At 43.1% G+C, this 22,356-nt stretch overlaps 1 protein-coding gene across 1 annotated transcript in view; it reads left to right on the forward strand.

Annotated features, from left to right (window-relative positions):
- The window catches only part of MAN2A1 (mannosidase alpha class 2A member 1), a 198,256-nt gene that overhangs the window by 42,086 nt on the left and 133,814 nt on the right, over positions 1-22,356 (forward strand). Inside the window, exons 3-4 of the mRNA XM_069592653.1 lie at positions 2,963-3,107; positions 21,869-22,040. Coding sequence (XP_069448754.1) covers positions 2,963-3,107; positions 21,869-22,040 — 317 coding nt within the window. The remainder of the gene's footprint in view (positions 1-2,962; positions 3,108-21,868; positions 22,041-22,356) is intronic.

Consider the following 22,356-nt stretch of genomic DNA (forward strand, 5'->3'; position numbering starts at 1 on the left):
TCTGGAAGGTTGCCTATTTCCACTTCGTTTAGTTATTTTTCTGGGGTTTTTGTCTTGTCCCTTCATCTGGGACATAACTTTCTGCCTTTTCATGGTGATTTTGGTTTAGTCGCTGTGGGATTGTGGTTCTTCTTGCTTCTTCTGTCTGCCTTCTGATGGAGGAGGCTAAGAGCCTTGTGTAAGCTTCCTGATGGGAGGGACTGGTGGTGGAAAACTCTGGGTCTTGCTCTGGTGGGCAGTGCCTTGCTCAGTAAAGCCTTAATCCAGTTATCTGCTGGATTTGCACTCCTTCCCTGGTAGTCTTTTGGCTTAAGGCCAGCCAGCCCTTGGGTCTGCTGGCTCTGTGATTGGGTTATTGGGGACCTCCAAGCGAGTTTATGCCAAAGGGGACCTTCCCAGACAGCTGCTGCCAGTCCCCTGGTGCCTGTAGCGAGCCCTTGCTGACCCACGCCTCCGCAGGAGACCCTCCAACACTAGCAGGTAGCTCTGGCTCAGTTTCCGGTGGAGTCGCTGCTCCTTTCCTCTGAGTCTCGGTGTGCACAAGGTTTTGTTTGTGTCCTCCAAGACTGAAATCTTTGCTTCCCCCAATCCTGTGGAAGTCTTGTAATCAAATCCTGCTGGCCTTCAAGGTCAGATACCCTGGGGGTTCCCGTCCCTTTGTAGGGTCCCCAGACTAGGAAGCGTGAAGCGTGACATGGGGTTCTGAACCTTCCCAAGAGTGGGAAAGCTTCTTTAGTGTTACTGCTTTTCAGTGTGTGGGTCACCCACCCCGATAACTTCCCTGGTGGCTCAGATGATAAAGCGTCTGCCTGCAATGCCGTAGACTCAGGTTCGATCCCTGGGTCAGGAAGATCCCCTGGAGAAGGAAATGGCAACCCACTCCAGTATTCTTGCCTGGAGAATCCCATGGATGGAGGAACCTGGTGAGACACAGTCCATAGGGTCACAAAGAGTTGGATACAACTGAGCGACTCCACGTTTCACCCCGATAGGTATGGGATCTGACTTTATTGTGATCGTGCCCTGCTGCATCTTGCTGTGTCGTCTTCTCTGTCTTTGGACACGGAGTGTCTCTTTTTGTTAGGTTCTGGTGTCCTGTCGATGGCTGTTCAGCAGCTAGTCGTGATTTCGGTGCTTTGGCAGGAGATGAGTGCGTCTTCTGCTCCACCGTCTTGAACTCAGGTTACCGATTTCATTTCATTAGAGAAATTTAAATCATGTATTTAGCTTGCATTATATTGGTTTGCCAGAATGTTTATTTGGGTGTTTTGTAATAGCTTAGAAAACACTCGAACAAGCTTTTTGGCCAATGCAGTTTTTCCCCCTAGTAGCACTGTTCTCAGAGAGTGGTGGTGTTGAGAACCAAGGTGAGAAAGGACTCTGCCTTCCCTAAGCTTTGGATGTGTTGCTCATATTTACTCTGTTCTACAAATTGACAAAGAGCTATTTCAACGTTGTACCTTGGACCAGAAACTGGATCTTGGTGCAGGACCCCAAGGAGTGAATATTTTAAAGTTGGGCAAAAGGAGCTGGCTCCGGCCTTGCTTCAGTGTGGAAGCGTTCACTGACTCTTGGGGACAGAGAGCATGATATGCTCTCGAGGCCGTGGCCCACGTGTTAAGCCAGAAGCTGGTGGGGTTGGCTCTGCGCTCCAGCCTCATCAGCTAGTGTGTGGCCAGTTTCAGATGGGATGCAGATCCTGGGCTTGGCTGTGTTTAGGTTTTAATTAAGTACCTTTAAAGGAGAACAATGAAATCTTTTCTGGAGGTAGTCCTGAATCTGGGCCAGCCAGAAAGGAGCTGCAGAGCAGTCGCGGAGCTCCGGCAGAGCGAGGCAGCAGGGCACGGGGGCTACAGGGCCTGAGAGGGACCCGCAGGGCTGCGGGACTGTCTCGCCTTCCTGCTGCTTCACAGACAGCCCTTCTTATCTTTGGGGGCATTGTATTTACATCCTAAGTTTCCAAGTGAAAGGTATGTTATTTTCTTAAAATATTTTGTGTTCACTTTCGTATAATTTGCTTGCTATCTTAAAACATTGTTTTGTAACCCATTTGTGTATTAATTAGGGTGTAATTTCCCCAGAGGGCTGTGTTCTTTGTCACACTTAGAATCACAGAGAGTATGAAAAATAAGCCTTTAGGTTTGTTTGGCTTTGTTTTCTTGTAATATTTTTTCCCCAAATGGATTATTATTTAGAAGAAATACTACGTTAGAACTTAGCAAACATTTGAACACTTAAAAGCTGAATCTCAATTAAAAAAAATTATTTTAAACTTGGCTGACCCTGTTATAGTTTTATTTTTAGTATAAAAAAGGTAAACATACATAAGCTAAATTAAAGAATATCTATAGATCCATTTCCATTCAGATATAGAAGTTAAAATATAGGAGATTGGTTGTAAAATAAAGACAAATTGTAAAATAATTTTCAGTACTTTGTTTGAAAATGCTAAAATATTTGGTCATAATGAAATTTTTTGTTAGCTCTTCAGTTCCCATCCTTTTCTGTTAAATTGTATTGGAAGTAAAGTAGGGGAAGAGGAATTGAATGAAGCTATTTTTTTTAGGAACAGAAGAGGAATGGGGTTATTTATCTGGTTTATTATGTAGCAGAATTTTAACCTTTATTTTAACCCTTTGAGTGATGGTAAAATGTGTTCTGCCTTAGCCTCTTTAGTTAAGGTCTACAGAAGTAGCTTCATTTTTTAAATATATATATACAGAGTACAGCAACAAGTAGTTTTGAGCAAATATTCCCAACATTAAGTTTAAATTAATAATGGTTTCACATGATTAACTGGAGAAGGGAACAGCAACCCACTCGAGTATTCTTGCCTGGAGAATTCCATGGACAGAGGAGCCTGCCAGACTACAGTCCACGGGGTCACAAACAGCTGGACATGGCTCACCAACACACGTGCACGCATGGTCAGACCTAACTGTTTTTGTCTTTCTATTTTTAGATGTTGGATGTTTACAGTCTAATTCCTTTTGACAATCCAGATGGTGGAGTTTGGAAGCAAGGATTTGACATCACTTATAAGCCTGATGAATGGGACACTAAGCCCCTTCAAGTGTTTGTGGTGCCTCACTCCCATAATGACCCAGGTAAAAGTTGCACTTCAGAAATCTGGAAGTTATTAAGCCCTTGTAGGCCCAAAGTATTTTAATGAGAATGAGGTAAACCTACTTTTCAAATTTTGGGGATGTTATTCTCTGACTTTGAACATATTTTGCATGTCACAGTGTTGTCATTCTATCAGTTTATGGGCCATTCAAGGATAATACTTGTGCACTGTGAAACAGGAGTGAACACAAGAAGGCCTTAGCTTTGGGAGATGAAAAGTCCCATGCATTTAAGGTAGTGATAGTTCATTTTGGTTGCTTCTTAAATATTGTGTGAGAGAGCTATTTCATGTCCATAAACTCTGCATTAGAGAATGCAGAATGCTCATGGTAAGGTTTGTGTCTTTAAAATATAGAAACAGCATAAAAGTGGTTAAGAGCCTTGATTTCAAGCATGCATGAGTGTGAGTCCCACCCCCAACAGTGTTAGACAACTTTAGGCCAGAGTCAGGTTTTTGCCAGGTGGAGACAGGATGAAGCATTCAGTTCATAGAGTGAAAGAGTAAAGGCATGTGGTGCCGTCCAGGGGTAACTGCTGTCATTACCATTCATGTTGATATTCGTTCATGGGACACCTTTTGGTGTTTATTGGGGCCAGAGATTTCTCCACCCAGGGTAGAGGAAAGTTGCTGAAATGATAATGGGAAGTGTACTTCGGTGCTCGTTGGTGTGAGGACTGGTAATGAGTGAGTGGCCCATGCATTAGGTTGCAGAGTTCCTGAGCTGTGCTCCCGGGGCCTCTCCCGCAGGGCCGGCCGACTCGTGCTCCTGCCTGTTGTTCTCTCGTCTCACCGCCACTCTCTGCGGCGCAGTGCTCAGTCACGACTTCGCACGCGCTGGCTCTCAGCATTCAGTTTCGTCACGTTCTTTTCCATAGTTTATTTCTATGTATTTCTACGACAGTAGAGCTTCTTACTTTATGTCTGGACGTGTGCTCTGGTGAAGACTTGCACGTGTGTGTTTGCCCACACACACTGCTTTCAGATGTGAAAGATGGTCTGCAACATAGAGCTTGGGTGCTGAAACGTGTGACCCTCTAGGATACTGCAATAGTTAGTGTGAGAAGAAGTATGATATAGATCTACGTGAAATCAGCATTCTGAAGCTTTGTGATGAGCAGTCACTGCACACCAGCCTCTGATTTGGTTCCCTTGTCTTTGGTCTTGATGTCTTCATCTAGCTCTGTTTGTCTCAGTCACATTTCCTCTTAGGTGTTTTAAGTCATCACCTCAGCAGGTAAAGAATCTGCCTGCAATGCAGGAGACACAGGTTCTACCCTTCAGTTGGGAAGATCCCCTAGAGAAGGAAATGGCAACCCACTCCAGTGTTCTTGCCTGAAAAATCCCGTGGACAGAGGAGCCTGGCTGACTACAGTACAAAGGGCCACAGAGAGTCAGACACGACTGAGCGACTAAGCATGCAAAAAAGCCCCACCGTGTAGAGGCTGGAGGTTTGGGGCCAGCCTGAATGAGGCAGCCCTCCAGGTGTCCTCGGGCTTGTTTATTTGTGTATCTATGAAATGGAGGTCGTGTAGGTGGAGCAGCATCTTAAGCGAGATTGAGTTATAAAGTAGATGCAGAAGGTGATGAAAATCACACCTAATGAAAATTTCTTTTACTGTTTATTTACCCTCTTGAGCACCAGATTAAATAGTACATTTGCATTTAGGGGACATTTATGAAAGACATACTATCTTCATTTATATTTGGATTCACTCATTGAGGTGAGGCGCTCACACTTCACGTATGGGACCTGAGACTGCAGGACTGCAGATTTTTTTTTTTTTCCTAGAAATCTCACTCTGAAATATCCCTTCATTGAGTGAGATAGTGGCCAATCGGGTTTTATTTTTTAAATTGTTCTCTCCTCTTTTCTCTGCCAATCATGTATAGTTTAATTCTTATCACTTAATTGGGTTTGTGATGTGATTCCATTATGTTTCCTAATTCCAAATCCATAATAGGAGTTCCAAGGAATTCCTTACAGGTTTATAAATACACTTACCAGTGTGTTTCACAAGACCTCCTCATGTGAACACAACTCTCCTTTCTTTTTTATTTTTTAGAGACCTTTATTATCCTTTCCGGAGAAGGGAATGGCACCCCACTCCAGTACTGTTGCCTGGAAAATCAATGGGTGGAGGAGCCTGGTAGGCTGCAGTCCATGGGGTCGCAAAGAGTCAGACACGACTGAGCGACTTCACTTTGACTTTTCACTTTCATGCACTGGAGAAGGAAATGGCAACCCACTCCAGTGTTCTTGCCTAGAGAATCCCAGGGACAGGGGAGCCTGGTGGGCTGCCGTCTATGGGGTAGCTAGAGTCGGACACGACTGAAGCGACTTAGCAGCAGCAGCGTTATCCTTTCCTCTTTTCTGCCATCCTCATTTTCCACTGATTTCATTTCTTGTTTTTCTATAATGTGGGCTCTTAACTGGAATGATAAAATCTGTAGTTACCAGGCAGTGTGCCAGATGTTTTATAAACAGCTAATGCTGACGATGACTTTTGAAGGTTAGGGCCACCGTTCATGATGAAGGTGTTACCAACTTGCCGAGGCTACACAGGCAGTAAGTGGCACCAGGGTACTTCCCTGTTGGTTTACCTGGATTGGCAGAGCGGCAGAGAACGTGGGTCTCTTGGTAGGCGCTGTCCTCATTGCCTAGCCCGATAGTTGGCGTCTAGTCTTCGCTAAATCTGTGTAAAGCCTTCACTAACTTGCCTCCGTGCCCCGCCACAACTTTTTCACACTGTGTGCTCACACACACTTCGTGCTTGCATATCAGCACAGATACAAACTTTTGATTGGTCTTCCTACTGGAGTGTAAGCTCAATGAGGGCTTGAGCTTTGTCTTATCAACCACTGGGTTGTTAATACCTCCAACAGTAACCAGCACATAGTACAGACCCATTCAGTTAAATAAGCTAATGAACAAAGGAATCTGATTCTGCGGACTCAGATGGAACAGTTGGCTTATTCTTTGACCTATACTTTTAACTGCCCTCCTTCTTGTTGCCTACTTATTTCCATTCTTTTAAACAATGGCTTCTTTAAAGTGCACTGTATCATTTTGAACACCAATAACAAATGATATTAAGCTCTTAAAGGGCAGGGACTGTCTCTGCCTTTTAAACTTAGTTTGCATTAAGCTTCCTGTTGCAGTTATCGTGTTGTTCTGTGAGAAGGCATTCTGAATAATTGTTTCTGACTAATAAATGAATCTGTCTGTTGGTATCCTAGCAACCACAGTGGAATCTTTTTGTCTTAGTGAAAGATGTTAATGACCTTTACCCTTAGGCCCTTCTCCACTTGAGTCAAAAGTAATGGTCAGAAACAGGCCTTTTAAAACTAAAGCAATTTTTGCTATCAAGCAAAATGCTGGAGAAAAGAACCTGCTGACTTAATTTTCATTGCTCCTTAACAAAAATAGAATTTAGAGAGCTAAATTATTCTGTAAAAAACTGAGTCATTGAGATCACGAAAAACCACTCTTCAGTAGAGGAAAAGAGGTGAGTATGTACACATACATTCCAAGTTCATGTGTGGCTCTGTGATGGGAAGTATTGGTATAATACTCCTAAATGAATGCGCAGTTTACTTGTAAATGAAATCTATATAGAGAGCTTTTCCTTTTCTGCAGCAACAATTTTAAACAAACTTTAGCCCAGTAGTTGATTTCATCAGTGGAGTTTTGTCTGTTGTGGCTAGAAGTATTTGAAATAAATTTTTAGGAAATTCCTATATTAAGTCACCATACTGAAAAAATTATGTTCCTGCATTGTTGTGTATGGAGATATTTTTCTTTGTGGATTGAACTGAAAAGGTACATTTCAAATTATATTTATATATTAATAAAGTTTCTAACTATGTCTTCTTCCAGTACATAAGGACATGTAACAATTATCATGTAATATTTTATATGGTTTACATGAGTTAAAACAGACTTGGAAAGGAATTAAGTAAATGCTGATAATTGTGTACCGTTACGCTTTTGAAGTTTTGAATCATAGACCATGAAATTAAATGTTAGTTGATTGATACATGTTCATGTTGTATTTAATAGGCTGATTAAAACACCATTACAGCACCTTTATATCTACAATCTTAATTCTTTGCTTCCTGCTAGTTAACTGTGGAAATAGTTAATTTTCCTTCCAAGGAAAAAAGTGTGTAGAGAGAAGATAAGGTGTACTAAATGAAAAATTGGACAGCATATTGCTAGTTAAGCAATTTGTAAAATGAACATTAGAAAATAATCCCCCCATGTGGTGTGACTCCAAAACAGAAGGAAGAGTCACACTGGGAAATAATTTACTTTCATAAGTTTTCAGTTCTTTTGCAGAATTTTTGACTGAAATGAGTGTTTAGGATTTTCAGCCTTTTTTTGAAAATTAAGAGAACAATTTTTTTATTTTGTGTTATAATTTGAAATGAATTTGCTTATGTATCCTTATTCTTAAAAAGTCTGTGGAAAAGAGAAACGTGAGGACGTCACAGGGTATTGTTATTTCCCAGCTCTTCCATTCAAATACTGTTAAGCACAGTCTGGAGAGAACGTTTCTGGTTCTCCGTGGGTGAGTGAACGTCCATGCAGGTGAAAGGCCGTGGGGACCGAGCTCAGGCTGCCGGAGGAGACCGGCGGGGGAAGGAGGCGGTTGGGAGAAGGCGAGCTGTGTCTGTGGCAGCAGTGGGGACCGCGTATGTTTCCCTGTTTAGTTATTGTGGGGTGGAGTGAATTCTTTGGTTTTCACTGCTGTATGGGAACTCTGCGTTTCTGGGGCTGGGACACTGTGGCCCTCACTGCCGTCTTGCCTCAGGGAGTGCTGGTGTGCGTCGTCCAGTGTAGCCTGTCCTGCAGCCCTGATGAGCGGTGCCTGCAAACCCCGTCTCCCAGGCGGGGATAGTGGGGCTGGGGCCAGTGTAGCTGCTTTCAACGTTGGGATGTGGGCTCAGATTTGCCTGGTTCTAAGCCCCATGTCCTTTCCATTTACTATACTGCCTCTTAAGATGCTTTTAGTTCAGAGGACGCTGCTATTCCTCTTCTTCTTGCTTTATGGGCATTGCCTAATTCAGCACGTTTATCTGAACTTTGGTTTGTTAATAGAGTTGCCAGATTTAGCTGGGCAGAAAAGAAAACAACAACAGGCTGCTCATTTACATTTTAACTTCTGTAAACAATGCATAATTTTTTACGTGTGCTGCAATATCCTATGGTACACACTTGATCTAAACATTTACTATTTATCTGAAGCTCAAATTTAACCTGTCATCCTGTATTTTATCTGGCACTCTTAAATGTTAAGAAATTCTGGCATTTGTTTTTAAGAGATTCCCTACAATTGGTACATTGATATTCCTTTTTAGAGGAAAAAAGTCTGATGTTTGGGCTCTCACTAGACTGTATTGTTTAGGAACACAAATGTCAGGTGGCGCCTGAAATGTAGGTGATCATTAAACATCTTCCAGTTCCCCTTTTTGATTACTTTTGTCTGTCTTCATTCCTGGGTGCTTCAGAGCTCACCACTATGCTGGCTATACAACTAACTGCCGGTACAAGGGAAATTTATCATATTCCAGGCACTGTTCTAGGTATTGTTTGTGTGTGTGAGGCGCTCAGTCGTGTCTGGCTCTTGTGACCCCATGGACTGTAGACCTCTAGGCTTCTCTGTCCATGGGGTTCTCCAGGCAAGTCTGCTGGAGGGGGTTGCCATTTCCTGCTCCGGGAGTCTTCCCGACCGAGGGATGAACCCGGGTCTCTCCCTGCATTGCAGGCAGATGCTTTACTGCCTGAGCCATGTTTTGAATCCATCAATCCTGGCAGTGACTTTATGATAAAAATCGTGTTTTCACCCTCATTTCACAGATGAAAAAGCAAAGCAAACTGAGACAGAACAGAGGGTAAGCAATGTGTCTGTGGCAGGGCTGAGTCTGAACCCAAGTCACCTGGGTCTGGAATCAGAGTTCATAACTATTTTAATATGGCCTCTTGCAGGTAATACTTGTGAAACCACAAAAAGAGCTTCTAGAAGAATGTCTTTAAGTTTTTCTAAGCCACATGTCAGCTACGTTAGTGTTAGTCCTATAAAACACCTTAGTGACCGTTGCTGAAGCAGACACCTCACTACGCTGTATGCGATCCTTTCTTTCCTTCCTTCTGTCCTGACCGAAACAGACGCTTAGTCCTTAAATACGACATTAGTACATGAAATGGTGAGTGGTTTTTCTCATTGCTACATACTGTACCATTGGAAAGTGATTGAGAAGCAGTATTTTCCAGCTTTTAAATGATTTCTTCTAGAAACTTTGATAATTTGCCCAGTATTGGCTTGCTCATAACACATCCTAAGAGTAATGCCCCCGAAGGAATATACATGTCTCTCATAGATACTTTTCATTATTTCAAATGACCAAACTTTGATTGGACACCACTTAATAGTCCAGAAGTGTCCTCATTTGGTCCAGATAAACACTCATGGATGAAATTCTTAACACAGGAGGGAAGTAACGCAGGGAAGCACAGACGTAGAAAACACTTTGGAGGTGATCTCACAAGTGCAGGTGTCAGATATTACGGTATGCAGGCCTTCTAAAGGGCCTTTAGAAGAGCAGTACAGAAAGAGGCCGCGTCTGGTCAGTGCCCGGCTGCGTGTGAACCAGACCCGGCTCTCCTGACAGCCATGCAAATGGGTCCTTGGGGTGCTGGGCAGGGCTCCCGGTGACAGCATCTTACACAGGTTAGAAACATGCTGCAGCTCAAACAGGTTAATGGCGAGGTGATACGGTTTTAAGACTACTAGGTGATACTGAATCGGCTGGCAGAAAGGTTGGCTTATCTTGGATATCTGAGTGCGAAAGCATTTGGAGAATCAGCAGATTTGGAAGTTTTCGAAGACTCATCTTCACTTTTGACTCTGCTTCTACTCTCTCCTGAAGATTTAATTACTCAGTTCCCTTCACTGTGCTTTCTTGGCCTCTATTTCCCGGTATTTGTTTCCACTGAGATCCATCACCATATGTAGAAGAATGGTTGCAGTGGCCTCATGTCTTGTTTTCCTCCTATTTTACCTTGTTCAGTTCAGTCCAGTCGCTCAGTCGTGTCTGACTCTTCGTGACCCCATGAATCGCAGCACGCCAGGCCTCCCTGTCCATCACCAACTTCCGGAGTTCACTCAGATTCATGTGCATCGAGTCAGTGATGCCATCCAGCCATCTCATCCTCTGTCGTCCCCTTCTCCTCCTGCCCCCAATCCCTCCCAACATCAGAGTCTTTTCCAGTGAGTCAACTCGTCACATGAGGTGGCCAAAGTACTGGAGTTTCAGCTTTAGCATCAGTCCTTCCAAAGAAATCCCAGGGCTGATCTCCTTTAGAATGGACTGGTTAGATCTCCTTGCAGTCCAAGGGACTCAAAAGAGTCTTCTCCAACACCACAGTTCAAAGGCATCAATTCTTCCGTGCTCAGCTTTCTTCACAGTCCAACTCTCACATCCATACATGACCACAGGAAAAACCATAGCCTTGACTAAATGGACCTTAGTCGGCAAAGTAATGTCTCTGGCTTTGAATATGCTGTCTAGGTTGGTCATAACTTTCCTTCCAAGGAGTAAGTGTCTTTTAATTTCATGGCTGCAGTCACCATCTGCAGTGATTTGGGAGACACCAAAAATAAAGTCTGACAGTGTTTCCACTGTTTCCCCACCTATTTCCCATAAGTGATGGGACTGGATGCCATGATCTTCGTTTTCTGAATGTTGAGCTTTAAGGCAACTTTCTCACTCTTCTCTTTCACCTTCATCAAGAGGCTCTCTAGTTCCTCTTAACTTTCTGCCATAAGGATGGTGTCATCTGCATATCTAAGGTTATTGATATTTCTCCTGACAATCTTGATTCCAGCTGTGCTTCTTCCAGCCCAGCATTTCTCATAATGTACTCTGCATAGATATTAAATAAGCAGGGTGACAATATACAGCCTTGACATACTCCTTTTCCTGTTTGGAACTAGTGTGTTGTTCCATGTCCAGTTCTAACTGTTGCTTCCTGACCTGCATATAGGTTTTTCAAGAGGCAGGTCAGGTGGTCTGGTATGCCCTTCTCTTTCAGGATTTTCCAGTTTATTGTGATCCACACAGTCAAAGGCTTTGGCATAGTCCTTAAAGCAGAAATACTTGTTTTTCTGGAACTCTCTTGCTTTCTCGATGATCCAGCAGATGTGATCTCTGGTTCCTTTGTCTTTTCTAAAACCAGCTTGAACATCTGGAAGTTCACGTTTCACGTATTGCTGAAGCCTGGCTTGGAGAATTTTGAGCATTACTAGCGTGTGAGATGAGTGCAGTTGTGCGGTAGTTTAAGCATTCTTTGGCATTGCCTTTCTTTGAGATTGGAATGAAAACTGACCTTTTCCAGTCCTGTGGCCACTGCTGAGTTTTCCAAATCTGCTGGCATATTGAGTGCAGCACTTTCACAGCATCATCTTTCAGGATTTGAAATAGCTCAACTGGAATTCCATCACCTCCACTAGCTTTGTTTGTAGCGATGCTTCCTAAGGCCCACTTGACTTCACATTCCAGGATGTCTGGCTCTAGGTGAGTGATCACACCATCGTGATCATCTGGGTTGTGAAGATCTTTTTGTACAGTTCTTCTGTGTATTCTTGCCACCTCTTCTTAATATCTTCTGCTTCTGTTAGGTCCATACCATTTCTGTCCTTTGTTGAGCCCATGTTTGCATGAAATGTTCCCTTGGTATCTCTAATCTTCTTGAAGAGATCTCTAGTGTTTCCCATTCTGTTGTTTTCCTCTTTCTTTGCATTGATTGCTGAGGAAGGCTTTCTTATCTCTCCTTTCTATTCTTTGAAACTATTTCTATTCAAATGGGAATATCTTTCCTTTTCTCCTTTGCTTTTCACTTCTCTTCTTTTCACAGCTATTTGTAAGCCTACCCTGACAGCCATTTTGCTGTTTTGCATTTCTTTCCCATGGGGATGGTCTTGATCCCTGTCTCCTGTACAGTGTCACGATCCTCCGTCCATAGTTCATCAGGCTCTCTATCTATCAGATCTAGTCCCTTAAATCTGTTTCTCACTTCCACTGTATAGTCATAAGGGATTTGATTTAGGTCATACCTGAATGGTCTAATGATTTCCCCTACGTTCTTCAATTTAAGTGTGAATTTGGCAATAAGGAGTCCATGATCTGAGCCACAGTCAGCTCCCAGTCTTGTTTTTGCTGACTGTATAAAGCTTCTCCATCTTTGGCTGCAAAGAATATAATCAGTCTGATTTCGGTATTGGTCATCTGGTGATGTCCATGTGTAGAGTCTTCTCTTGTGCTGTTGGAAGAGGGTGTTTGCTATGACCAGTGCATTTTCTTGGCAAAAGTCTATTAGCCTTTGCCCTGCTTCATTCCGCATTCCAAAGCCAAATTTGCCTGTTACTCCAGGTGTTTCTTGACTTCCTACTTTTGCATTTCAGTCCCCTATAATGAAAAGGACATCTTTTTTGGGTGTTAGTTCTAAAAGGTCTTGTAGGTCTTCATAGAACCGTTCAACCTCAGCTTCTTCAGCGTTACTGGTTGGGGCATAGAGTTGTATTAGTGTGATACTGAATGGTTTGCCTTGGAAATGAACAGAGATCATTCTGTCATTTTTGAGATTGCATACAAGTACTGCATTTCAGACTCTTTTGTTGACCATGATGGCTACTCCATTCCTTCTGAGGGATTCCTGCCCGCAGTAGATATAATGGTCATCTGAGTTAAATTCACCCATTCCAGTCCATTTTAGTTTGCTGATTCCTAGAATGTCGACATTCACCCTTGCCATCTCTTATTTGACCACTTCCAATTTGCCTTAATTCATGGACCTGACATTCCAGGTTCCTATGCAATATTGCTCTTTACAGCATCAGATCTTGCTTCTGTCACCAGTGACATCCACAGCTGGGTATTGTTTTTGCTTTGGCTCCATCCCTTCATTCTTTCTGGAGTTATTTCTCCACTGATATCCAGTAGCATAGTGGGCACCTGCTGACCTGGGGAGTTCCTCTTTCAGTATCCTATCATTTTGCCTTTTCATAGTGTTGATGGGATTCTCAAGGCAAGAATACTGAAGTGGTTTGCCATTCCCTTCTCCAGTGGACCACATTCTGTCATACCTGTCCACCATGACCCTCCCATCTTGGGTGGCCCCACAGGGCATGGCTTTGTTTCATTGAGTTAGACAAGGCTGTGGTCCGTGTGATCAGATTGGCTAGTTTTCTGTGATTATGGTTTCAGTGTGTCTGCCCTCTGATGCCGTCTCGCAACACCTACCATCTCCTTTGGGTTTCTCTTACCTTGATCATGGGGTATCTCTTCATGGCTGCACCAGCAAAATGCAGCCAGTCCTTCTTACCTTGGACGGGGTCGTCCCTCCTGACGTTGAACGTGGAGTAAGTCCTCTCGGCCCTCCTGCACCCACGCAGCTGCAGCTCCTTGGACGTGAGGCTGTTCCTCTTGGCAGCCACCCCTCACCTCGGATGTGGTGTAGCTCCTCTCGGCCGCACTTCCGCGCAGTCCATCGCATGCGGCGCACTTCTGCACGGTCTGTTTTACCTTGTTAGTTTATCTGTTATCTGTGGCTCAGACGGTAAAGCATTTGTCTGCAATGCAGGAGACCCGGGTTCGATCCTTGGGTTGGGAAGATCCCCTGGAGGAGGAAATGGCAGCCCACTCCAGCACTCTTGCCTGGAGAACCCCGTGGACGGCAGAGCCTGTTGGGCCACTGTCCCTGGGGTCGCCAAGAGCTGGGCACGACCGGGCGACTGCGCTTTCCTTCACCTTGCACTCACAGTGCAGATGGTCTTGAAAACCCAGGTCAGGAACCTTAACTCACTTCCTTCTAAGCTTTTGGTGAGAAACAAGGATGGTTTAGACGGTTCTCAGTGTCTGGTCTCGCTTCCGTTTGCTCAGTGTCTTACTGTATCCCCACTGTGTGAGGTGCAGTGAGGCCATGCCCAGCTGCTTTCTGCTCCCTGAGACTGATGCATCATTTCACGGCTTAATGTCTCTTCTGTCTCCTCTTGCCCCTTTTCTCTCTAACCAAATGATGTCTAATCTAAGAATCTCTCTTCTATTCTTATAATAGGAACTTAGCATTTCTTTATTCCCACAGTGTTTTTTTATATTTTCACTGTAAAATGTTTTCATCCAACTTAGCTTTATTGCTTTATCATTATTAGATGCTTGGATTGTGTTTGAATGAATAAACCAGAACAGAAAGTTAATTAAAACTCTTTCACAGTTTATCAGTGGGAAAAGTAAGGTTATTTTATACTAGAAATAGTGGAATTAAAATTAATCAGCCTGTGAGTTATGGTAACATCAGTTAAAGTTGTTTGTAACCCCTTAAGTGTAGGATTGGATGTTGCAGTTGAACATTGAAAGGTTTGACAAATGATGGAAGAAACTTGTTGATCATTTGTTAATATAGAATAACTTAATTACTAAAATAAAGGAGCTTTTTTAATGAACTCTACTACTATTTTTCAATTTGAAAATATTATGTTAAAATGGAAATAACTTGAAGCATGTTGGATTTTTTTTCAGTGTCTATTTGGGTATATCTCAGAATCTGTTTATGTTTTCTTAACAGTTGGTACCTATTTGAGTGGAATGAATGTGCTCATTAAAAAGTCATTATTGTAGCAATTAAAACGATAACAGTGGAACAATGATTTGAGGGGCATGCCTTCTTCCGGATGTGTGTGTTTTAAATCATCTTAGGGCTGACAGAGCCTTTATAAGTATAAAACAGAAACTTGGAGATGTTGTTAAAGATTATCAGGTTAGTATCAGGACCGTGAACATGATAGAGCTAATAGTACGTGGTGTCTTTGACCTTTGGTTTCATTTTCAGCTGAAGTAGTAAATTTGCATTTTTTTTCCCAGTCCTTTTGGCCATACAGTTCATTCATCTATCAAGCACTTCCTGACCTTTTGCTGTGTGGACTGTACCAGGTGCTAGAGTCGTGAGAACTGACTTGTTTGAAGTTCACCTTGCAGTGTTTATCTAGGCTTGCTTCTAAAACTTGCATGACCTGGGGAAAAAGTACATGGAGGCCCTCAAACACTGTGTCTAAACATTTAAATGTTATAAATCAAACGAATACATTGCTAAATAAAATAGATGTTTTCCTGTTGCCTTAGGGTATAACAGCTCAGTGATCTGGAAGGCCAAGTGAGAGTTGAGAGCGCTTGGGCTCCAATTTTGTGTTGGCTGTGCTGCTGCTGCGGGGGGCGCTGGCCTCTGGGCAGCCCGGCCCGGTCTGGACCCAGGAGGGTGCTTCTTGCGGACGCCGCAGCCCGCTTCCCACACCCCTGCAGACTGTACCTCCTGGCAACTGCCGGGCTCACGGCCACCTGCACGTCCACCAGCCCTGGCAGGGTTGGCCTAGCAGAAGGCCCTGGGGGGCTCGCGAAGCTGGCTGCGGGTGACCAGGCACGGACCAAGCCCCGGGGACGCAGAAGGGCAGGGCTGTGTGCTGCAGAGCTGGCTGCGGGTGACCAGGCATGGGCCAAGCCCCGGGGACGCGGAAGGGCAGGGCTGTGTGCTGCAGAGCTGGCTGCGGGGCGACCAGGCATGGGCCAAGCCCCGGGGACGCAGAAGGGCAGGGCTGTGTGGTAAGGACAGTGGCTGGGCATGGCCTTTGCCTGGTGGGTTTGTCATGTGGAAAGGGTGGGCTCAGAGGAGGAGCAGGGAGACCCCTGGGGTCCAGTGCGCAGGGAAGGCGCTCCTGCCCAGGCCCCTGGCTGGTCCTGTATGTGCTCTCTACCAGACAGACAAAGCACTCCTCAGACACTCAGATCCCACAAAGCGTGCAGACTGTAAGCTAGATCAGAAGTCGACAATTTAAAAAATAAATTGTGTTTTGTTAGTGAACAGTTATTAGATGTGTATTTGCTTATGATTAAGAATAAGCAATAGTTTTCAACTGTGTTATTTTTATATTTTAGAAATTAAAATTTTTTCTGATAAAAATGATAGTGACTTTGAAATTATGATGGCTGAATAAAACTTCTAATTGTGTACTCTTTGTTTTTAACATTTCCCCACTTATTTAAAATAGTGATTAGCTGTTTTATGGGTGTTGGTGGTGTTAGAATGAAAAAGGATAAATTGAAAGGTATTCTTAATGCTGTTCTAGCCCTGTTTCAGTTTCTGAGTGTATTCAAGGGAAAGAAAAAGGCTGTGAATTGACCATTTAAGTAAATCAGTTTGCATCTGAATGTCCCAAGATTATTAAATCTCGACATAGGAATGTAATTTTATATCACAAAAATTCATCCCATACAATATTTTATAAAATGCTATCTTTGTGACTGGTCTCATGTTAATACACAGTTGGAGTTTTACAGTAATTTAGAGAAGAAAGAGTCAATTCAGTGTAAAAGGGAATACTTGATTACCCTATTGTATAAGAGCAATAAAAGCTAATTTGCTGTTATATTACTCAGTATTGAAAACTGCAAGAGGCTATCTTTCTGTTCATTCTACATTAATTGTGCTGTATTGTAGTGATACTCATATCTATTATAGATGAGTTTTATGGAAGCCTTTTAAGTTGACATCTCTGAGCTTGTCTTTTGGCTCACGTAAATATCTTTGACATATTGTCTGCATGATTGTTGAAGGGCGAATGAAGTGTTGAAGGCAAAATGGATTAATCAGCCACTGTGATTTCTCTATGAACACTCCCCTGATAAACTATTCTTTGAAATGGGCTGAGTTCATCACAAAGTATAACTGATGAAAATAAGTAGTTGTATTTTAAAAAAGTCTTTAACTTATTAAACTTCATAAAGACTGTTTCTTCTAAATTTGCCTCTTATGCTGGTATTTTATTATTAAATTAATTTCAGAGTCATTTCACTGTTCATAGTTCTTTTCTTTAATTGCATTTATAAGCCAAATAATGGGGATTAATTTTGACTTCTGTTAAAACTTAGGTAGAAAGTGGTAGATGTGACGTCTTTTTTGTTCAGTCGCTCAGTCGTGTCTGACGCCTTGCGACCCCAGGGACTGCAGCAGGCCAGGCTTCCCTGTCCTTCACCATCTCCCAGGGTTTGCTCAAATTCATGTCCATTTAGTTGGTGAGAAAATCCAACCATCTCGTCCTCTGTCGTCCCCTTCTCCTCCTGCCTTCAGTCTTTCCCAGCATCAGGGTCTTTTCCAGTGAGTTGGCTGTTCGCATCAGGCGGCCACAGTATGGGAGCTGCAGCTTCAGCACCAGTCCTTCCAGGGACTGCTCGGGGCTGTCTCCTTTAGGATGGACGGGTTGGGTCTCCTTGCAGCCCAGGGGCTCTCCAGGGTCTTCTGGAGCCCTCGCCCCTGGCCTGCCGGGGAAGCTCCCTTCGGGCTCCACTGCTAGTTCTACGCGTTTACAGCAACTGCCTCTGCTAAACTCTTGAACCCCTGAAATTATCCGTGAAGACTGGAGTCAGTCCGCCCCCAAATCCTGTTGCATCGATGTTTCGGCCTCCTCCCGTGAATTGCAGATGTTCTGCTGCTGCTGAGTCGCTTCAGTTGTGTCCGACTCTGCGCGACCCCATAGACGGCAGCCCGCCAGGCTCCCCCATCCCTGGGATTCTCCAGGCAAGAGCACTGGAGTGGGTTGCCGTTTCCTTCTCGCAGATGTTAATAATGGCATCTAAAATGGTCAGTTTTTTCCAGAAGTTTTTCAATTGCCTTGGCTCTGACCCATCAGAGAAACCACCATCTACGACAGCTGTATAGTCTTACGGAAGGTGTTTCTCAAAGCATAAGACTTGAAAGTCAAAGTTAGTGCTTGGTCCACGAGCTGCCGAATGGATGTTGTATGAGTGGGCATGAAACCACTGTGAATGAGGTTGTGTATCTTCATCAGAGATCTGCGTGACCAGCTGACCATTGTGAATAAGCAGGGCTGTTTTGAAACGAATCTTATTTTCCGAGTAGAAGATTTCAGTAATGGGCTTAAAATATTCAGTACATCCTATGGTAAACATACGTGCTGTTATCTAAGCTTGCTCTTCCGTTTATAGAGCACAGACAGAATAGATTTGCATAACTCTTAAGGCCCTCGGACTTTGGGAATGGTAAATGAGCACTGGCTTTGCCTTCAAGTCACCAGCTACATTATCCCCTAACAGGTCGGTCAGCCTGTCCTGTGGGGCTTTGCAGCCAGGCATTGATTTCCCTTTTCTAGCTCAGAAAGCCTGAGATGGCATCTCCCTGCAAGAGAATGCTCTTTCATCTGCACTGCAAGTGTCTTGTTTAACGTAGCCGCCTTCATGCGTGATCTTAGCTGGCTTTTTCCGGATAACTTGCTGCAGCGTCTGCATTCGCACGGGCCGTTTCCCTTGCTGTTCCACTTGTATGTTACGGAGATGGCGTCTTTCTTTGAACCTCATGAACCAGCCTCTACCAGCTTCAGACTTTTCTTCATCTTCCTCAACTCTCTCAGCATAGAACTGGGGAGAGTTAGGCCTTGGTCTAGGTTTGGCTTTGACTTAAGAGAATGTGTTACCGGTTTGATCTTCTATCCAGACCACCAAAACCTTCTCCATGTCAGCAATAAGGCTGTTTAGCTTTTTATCGTTCATGTGTTCTTCGGAGTAGCAGTTTCCCTCTCCGTTAAGAACTTTTCCTTTGCATTCACCGCTTGGCTGTTGCAGGGCAATTCATCTAGCTTTTGGCCATCTTGGCTTTCAACAAACCTTTCTTACTAAGGTTAATCATTTCTAGCTTCTGATTAAAAGTGAGGGACTTGGGAATATTCCTTTCACTTGAATACTTAAGAGGACATTGTAGGGCTATTAATTGGTCTACTTTCAATTTTATTTTGTCTCAGGGAATAGGGAGGCTGGAGGAGAGGGGGAGATGAAGAACAGTCTTTAAAGCAGTCGGAACATTCAATTCACTGTCTTATACAGGTGTGGTTCGTGGAACCCGAGAACAATTGCAGGTGTAACTTCAAGACCATTGCTTACAGTTCATGGTAACAAATATGATTACAATTAACAATTTAAAAATAGAATTACTGAAGTATGACAGACACATAAAGTGAGCAAATGCTGTTGGAATGATGGCACTGATCTATTTGTTTGACAGAGGGTTGCCACAAACCTTCTATTTGTAAAAAATGCAACATCTGTGAAGCAAAACAAAGCAAAGTGCGATGAAGCGAGTCGTGCCGGGACTGGATTAGCTCCATTCTCACCGCGTCACTTTGTCTCCATCATCTCTTTAGAGACAAGGGAGGCCGCTCAGTCATGTGAGACTCTGCTGTCCCATGGACTGTAGCCTACCGGGCTCCTCCGTCCATGGAATTTTCCTGGCAAGAGTACTAGACTGGGTTGCCATTTTCTTCTCCAGGAAATCTTCCTGACCCGGGGATCAAACCAAGGTCTCCTGCACTGCAGGCAGACGCTTTACCTTCTGAGCCACCAGGGAAGCCCCTCTTTGGCGAAATTATGTCCATAATACAGTCATATTCTGAAGTTACTGGCTGTTAGGACTTCAACGTATGCATTTCAGAAGGATAAATCCAGCTCATTAAAGGGACATAGAATGAGTTCTGTGCTAACGTATTGGGTAACCAGTATGGTTAAGATGTGGAGCAGTTTATTTAATTTGTAAATAAATTGTATACTTTTCAAAATTGGATGTTAGGAATATCTTTTATTTCTCCTTTGACCTGGTTTGATTATACAGATGGTGAAAAGGGTAATTAAAGGGTAATTAAAGGCTGATGATGATTATAATAATAACAGCAGCAGCAGCCACGCCATCAAGTGCTGTAGGGTGTCCTGGGCTTGGGTAGTTAGAGTGTCCTGGGCTTGGGTGGTTAGAGGCTGATGATGGTTATAGCAGCAGCAGCGGAAGCCGCCCCGTCAAGTGCTGTAGTGTGTCCTGGGCTCGGATCTGAGCACTGGAGAGTTTTGTGTCTCGGGGTGCTGCATTGTGAGCAGGGAATTAGGGCATCTCCATTTCAGGACAGGGTGAAGTTTCTTTGCTTGTCCTTGGGAATCTAGATGTAGATCCTGGCCTCAGTGCTCTGGGGCAGGGTCCGGGTTCATTCCTTTGTTAAGCAAGACGGAATTCTGTGTAAACCGCTAATTCCTGAGGTATTTTTGAGTTTTCTGTAGGTGCAGGCTTTTTACTAAATATGGAAAAGTTGAATTATTCAGGTAGTATTCTTTGGTGACAAACTAGCTTAAAAATGTCCCAGATCAAGAAAGTTCTTTAAAGAATATTCTAAACTATATCCTATGTGGCTCATAGCTCCAATACCCATCACTTTGTGCGTGCTCAGTAAATAATTGTAGAATGAACAGGTTTCAGTTAGAGCAAAAGGGAGAGAGGCGGCCACAGTGGCAGTGCCCAGTAGAATCTCGTGCTTGCCTTGTCCAAAGCACATTGCCACTCCCTGGCAAGTTTCTGTTATTTGTTTTGTCAGCAAATACAGGATGCATTGAATGTTCACTTGATTGTAGACAGACAAAAGAAGTAACTAGTTGGACCCTTTGTATTTTAGACCTCCCACATGTTTGAGACTTGGAAACGATAGAAGAGCAGTTTCACCTGTCTGTGTAGAGATGCCCCTTCCTATAAGATGTCCCGGATAAGAGGTGATTCTCACACAGTGCATTTTATCTCCCGCCCGTAGGTGGGATTGACGGCTGTGTGTGTTTTGCCTCAGCTTCTTGTCGTGTTGCTTTATGACTTCGCTGGATGGGGCTGCATTTGGAACTATAGATCTTGTTAAAAATGTTTCTTAACAGTCAAATTGTAAATGTCTTTAGATAAAATTTCCAGGATATTTGAGAAGTAGTAGGAAAAGGCAAAGAACTGAGTTGTCACAATTCTTGTTTGAAGACAACTTTATATGGATGTGTATACATTTGTTGTTTGATTATTGTCAATTTGTTCTTCAAAAAAATGGAATAATGAGCAGTCTTTTGGGAACGCATGGCTATTTTTGGCAGAATTCTTCTTGTTAGTATTCATAATATTTCTGTAATTACCTCATTGCTCTGTAGGCTTTTGATATAGTTTGCACTTGTGATTTTCTTTTTCTTAGTTTTGGGTACTTAATGAAGAAGAAGCTTTAGATGAGATGTGAGAGAGTAAACGGACTTCCCTGCTGGCTCAGTGGCCAAGAATCCGCCTGCAGTGCAGGAGACCAGAGTTCAAGCCCTGGGTCAGGAAGATCCCCTGGAGGAGGGCTGGCAGCCCACGCCAGTGTTCTTGCCTGGAGGATCCCACGGACAGAGGAGCCTGGTGGGCTGCAGTCCCTGGGTCACAGAGCTGGACGGGCCTGAGCAGCGGCAGCAGAGAGAATAAAATTTTGATTCCATATTAAAAGAAGATTACGTCCAACTTGCTAATGCTGTTTGGGTTTTTTAAATTAAAAAAAATTCCTTAAATTCAAGATAAATTATAAGTAGTTGAATTAGATACTGTAATTGCTAAGGATGAATAAATGTTTTTTGGCTTTCTCATTTTTTCATTGATATCTGAATTTGTACAGTTTTCAGAGTCTTTTTATCATTTCAATATTAGTGACTTTTTGAGTCTCATGTCCATTCAGTGGAATTTCACTAACTGAAAATACTTGGTAAATTTTTAGTTGTCTTTGTATGAATGAAACCCCTAAGGTTATACAAAATGCAATTGAGTGTGACTGAGTTTAAGTCAGACCTTTGTGATATATTTGTGTCTTAATTTAGGTTGGTTGAAGACCTTTGATGACTACTTTAGAGAGAAGACCCAGTATATTTTTAATAATATGGTTGTCAAGTTGAAAGAAGACCCCCGGAGAAAATTTATATGGTCTGAGATCTCTTACCTTTCGAAGTGGTGGGAAACTATAGATGTTCAGAAGAAGGATGCTGTTAAAAGGTTTGTTGTTTAAAATTATTGCTTTTTGAAATTAGGTAATATTAAATACATTAATTTTGCAATGAAACGTGTTGACTTTTCAGAAGGTGAAAATTCTTAGCTTTATAAATGAAACTTAAAATATTTCTCCATATCCTTTTATTACCTTGATTCTGGTTCATTTCTGAAAAAGTGACCTGAAACTTCTCCATTGAAATTCTCATGTTCCAGCTTTGTCCTTGCAATGGAATTACTACATCAGAGGGGCTTACTGTTTTAAAGATTTTTTTTTGAAGCATATGAATCAGAGTGATCCCCGTAAGGGTGGTTTCAGTGT

This window comes from Ovis canadensis, chromosome 5 (assembly GCF_042477335.2).
Source record: "Ovis canadensis isolate MfBH-ARS-UI-01 breed Bighorn chromosome 5, ARS-UI_OviCan_v2, whole genome shotgun sequence".
Taxonomy (NCBI): Eukaryota; Metazoa; Chordata; class Mammalia; order Artiodactyla; family Bovidae; genus Ovis; species Ovis canadensis.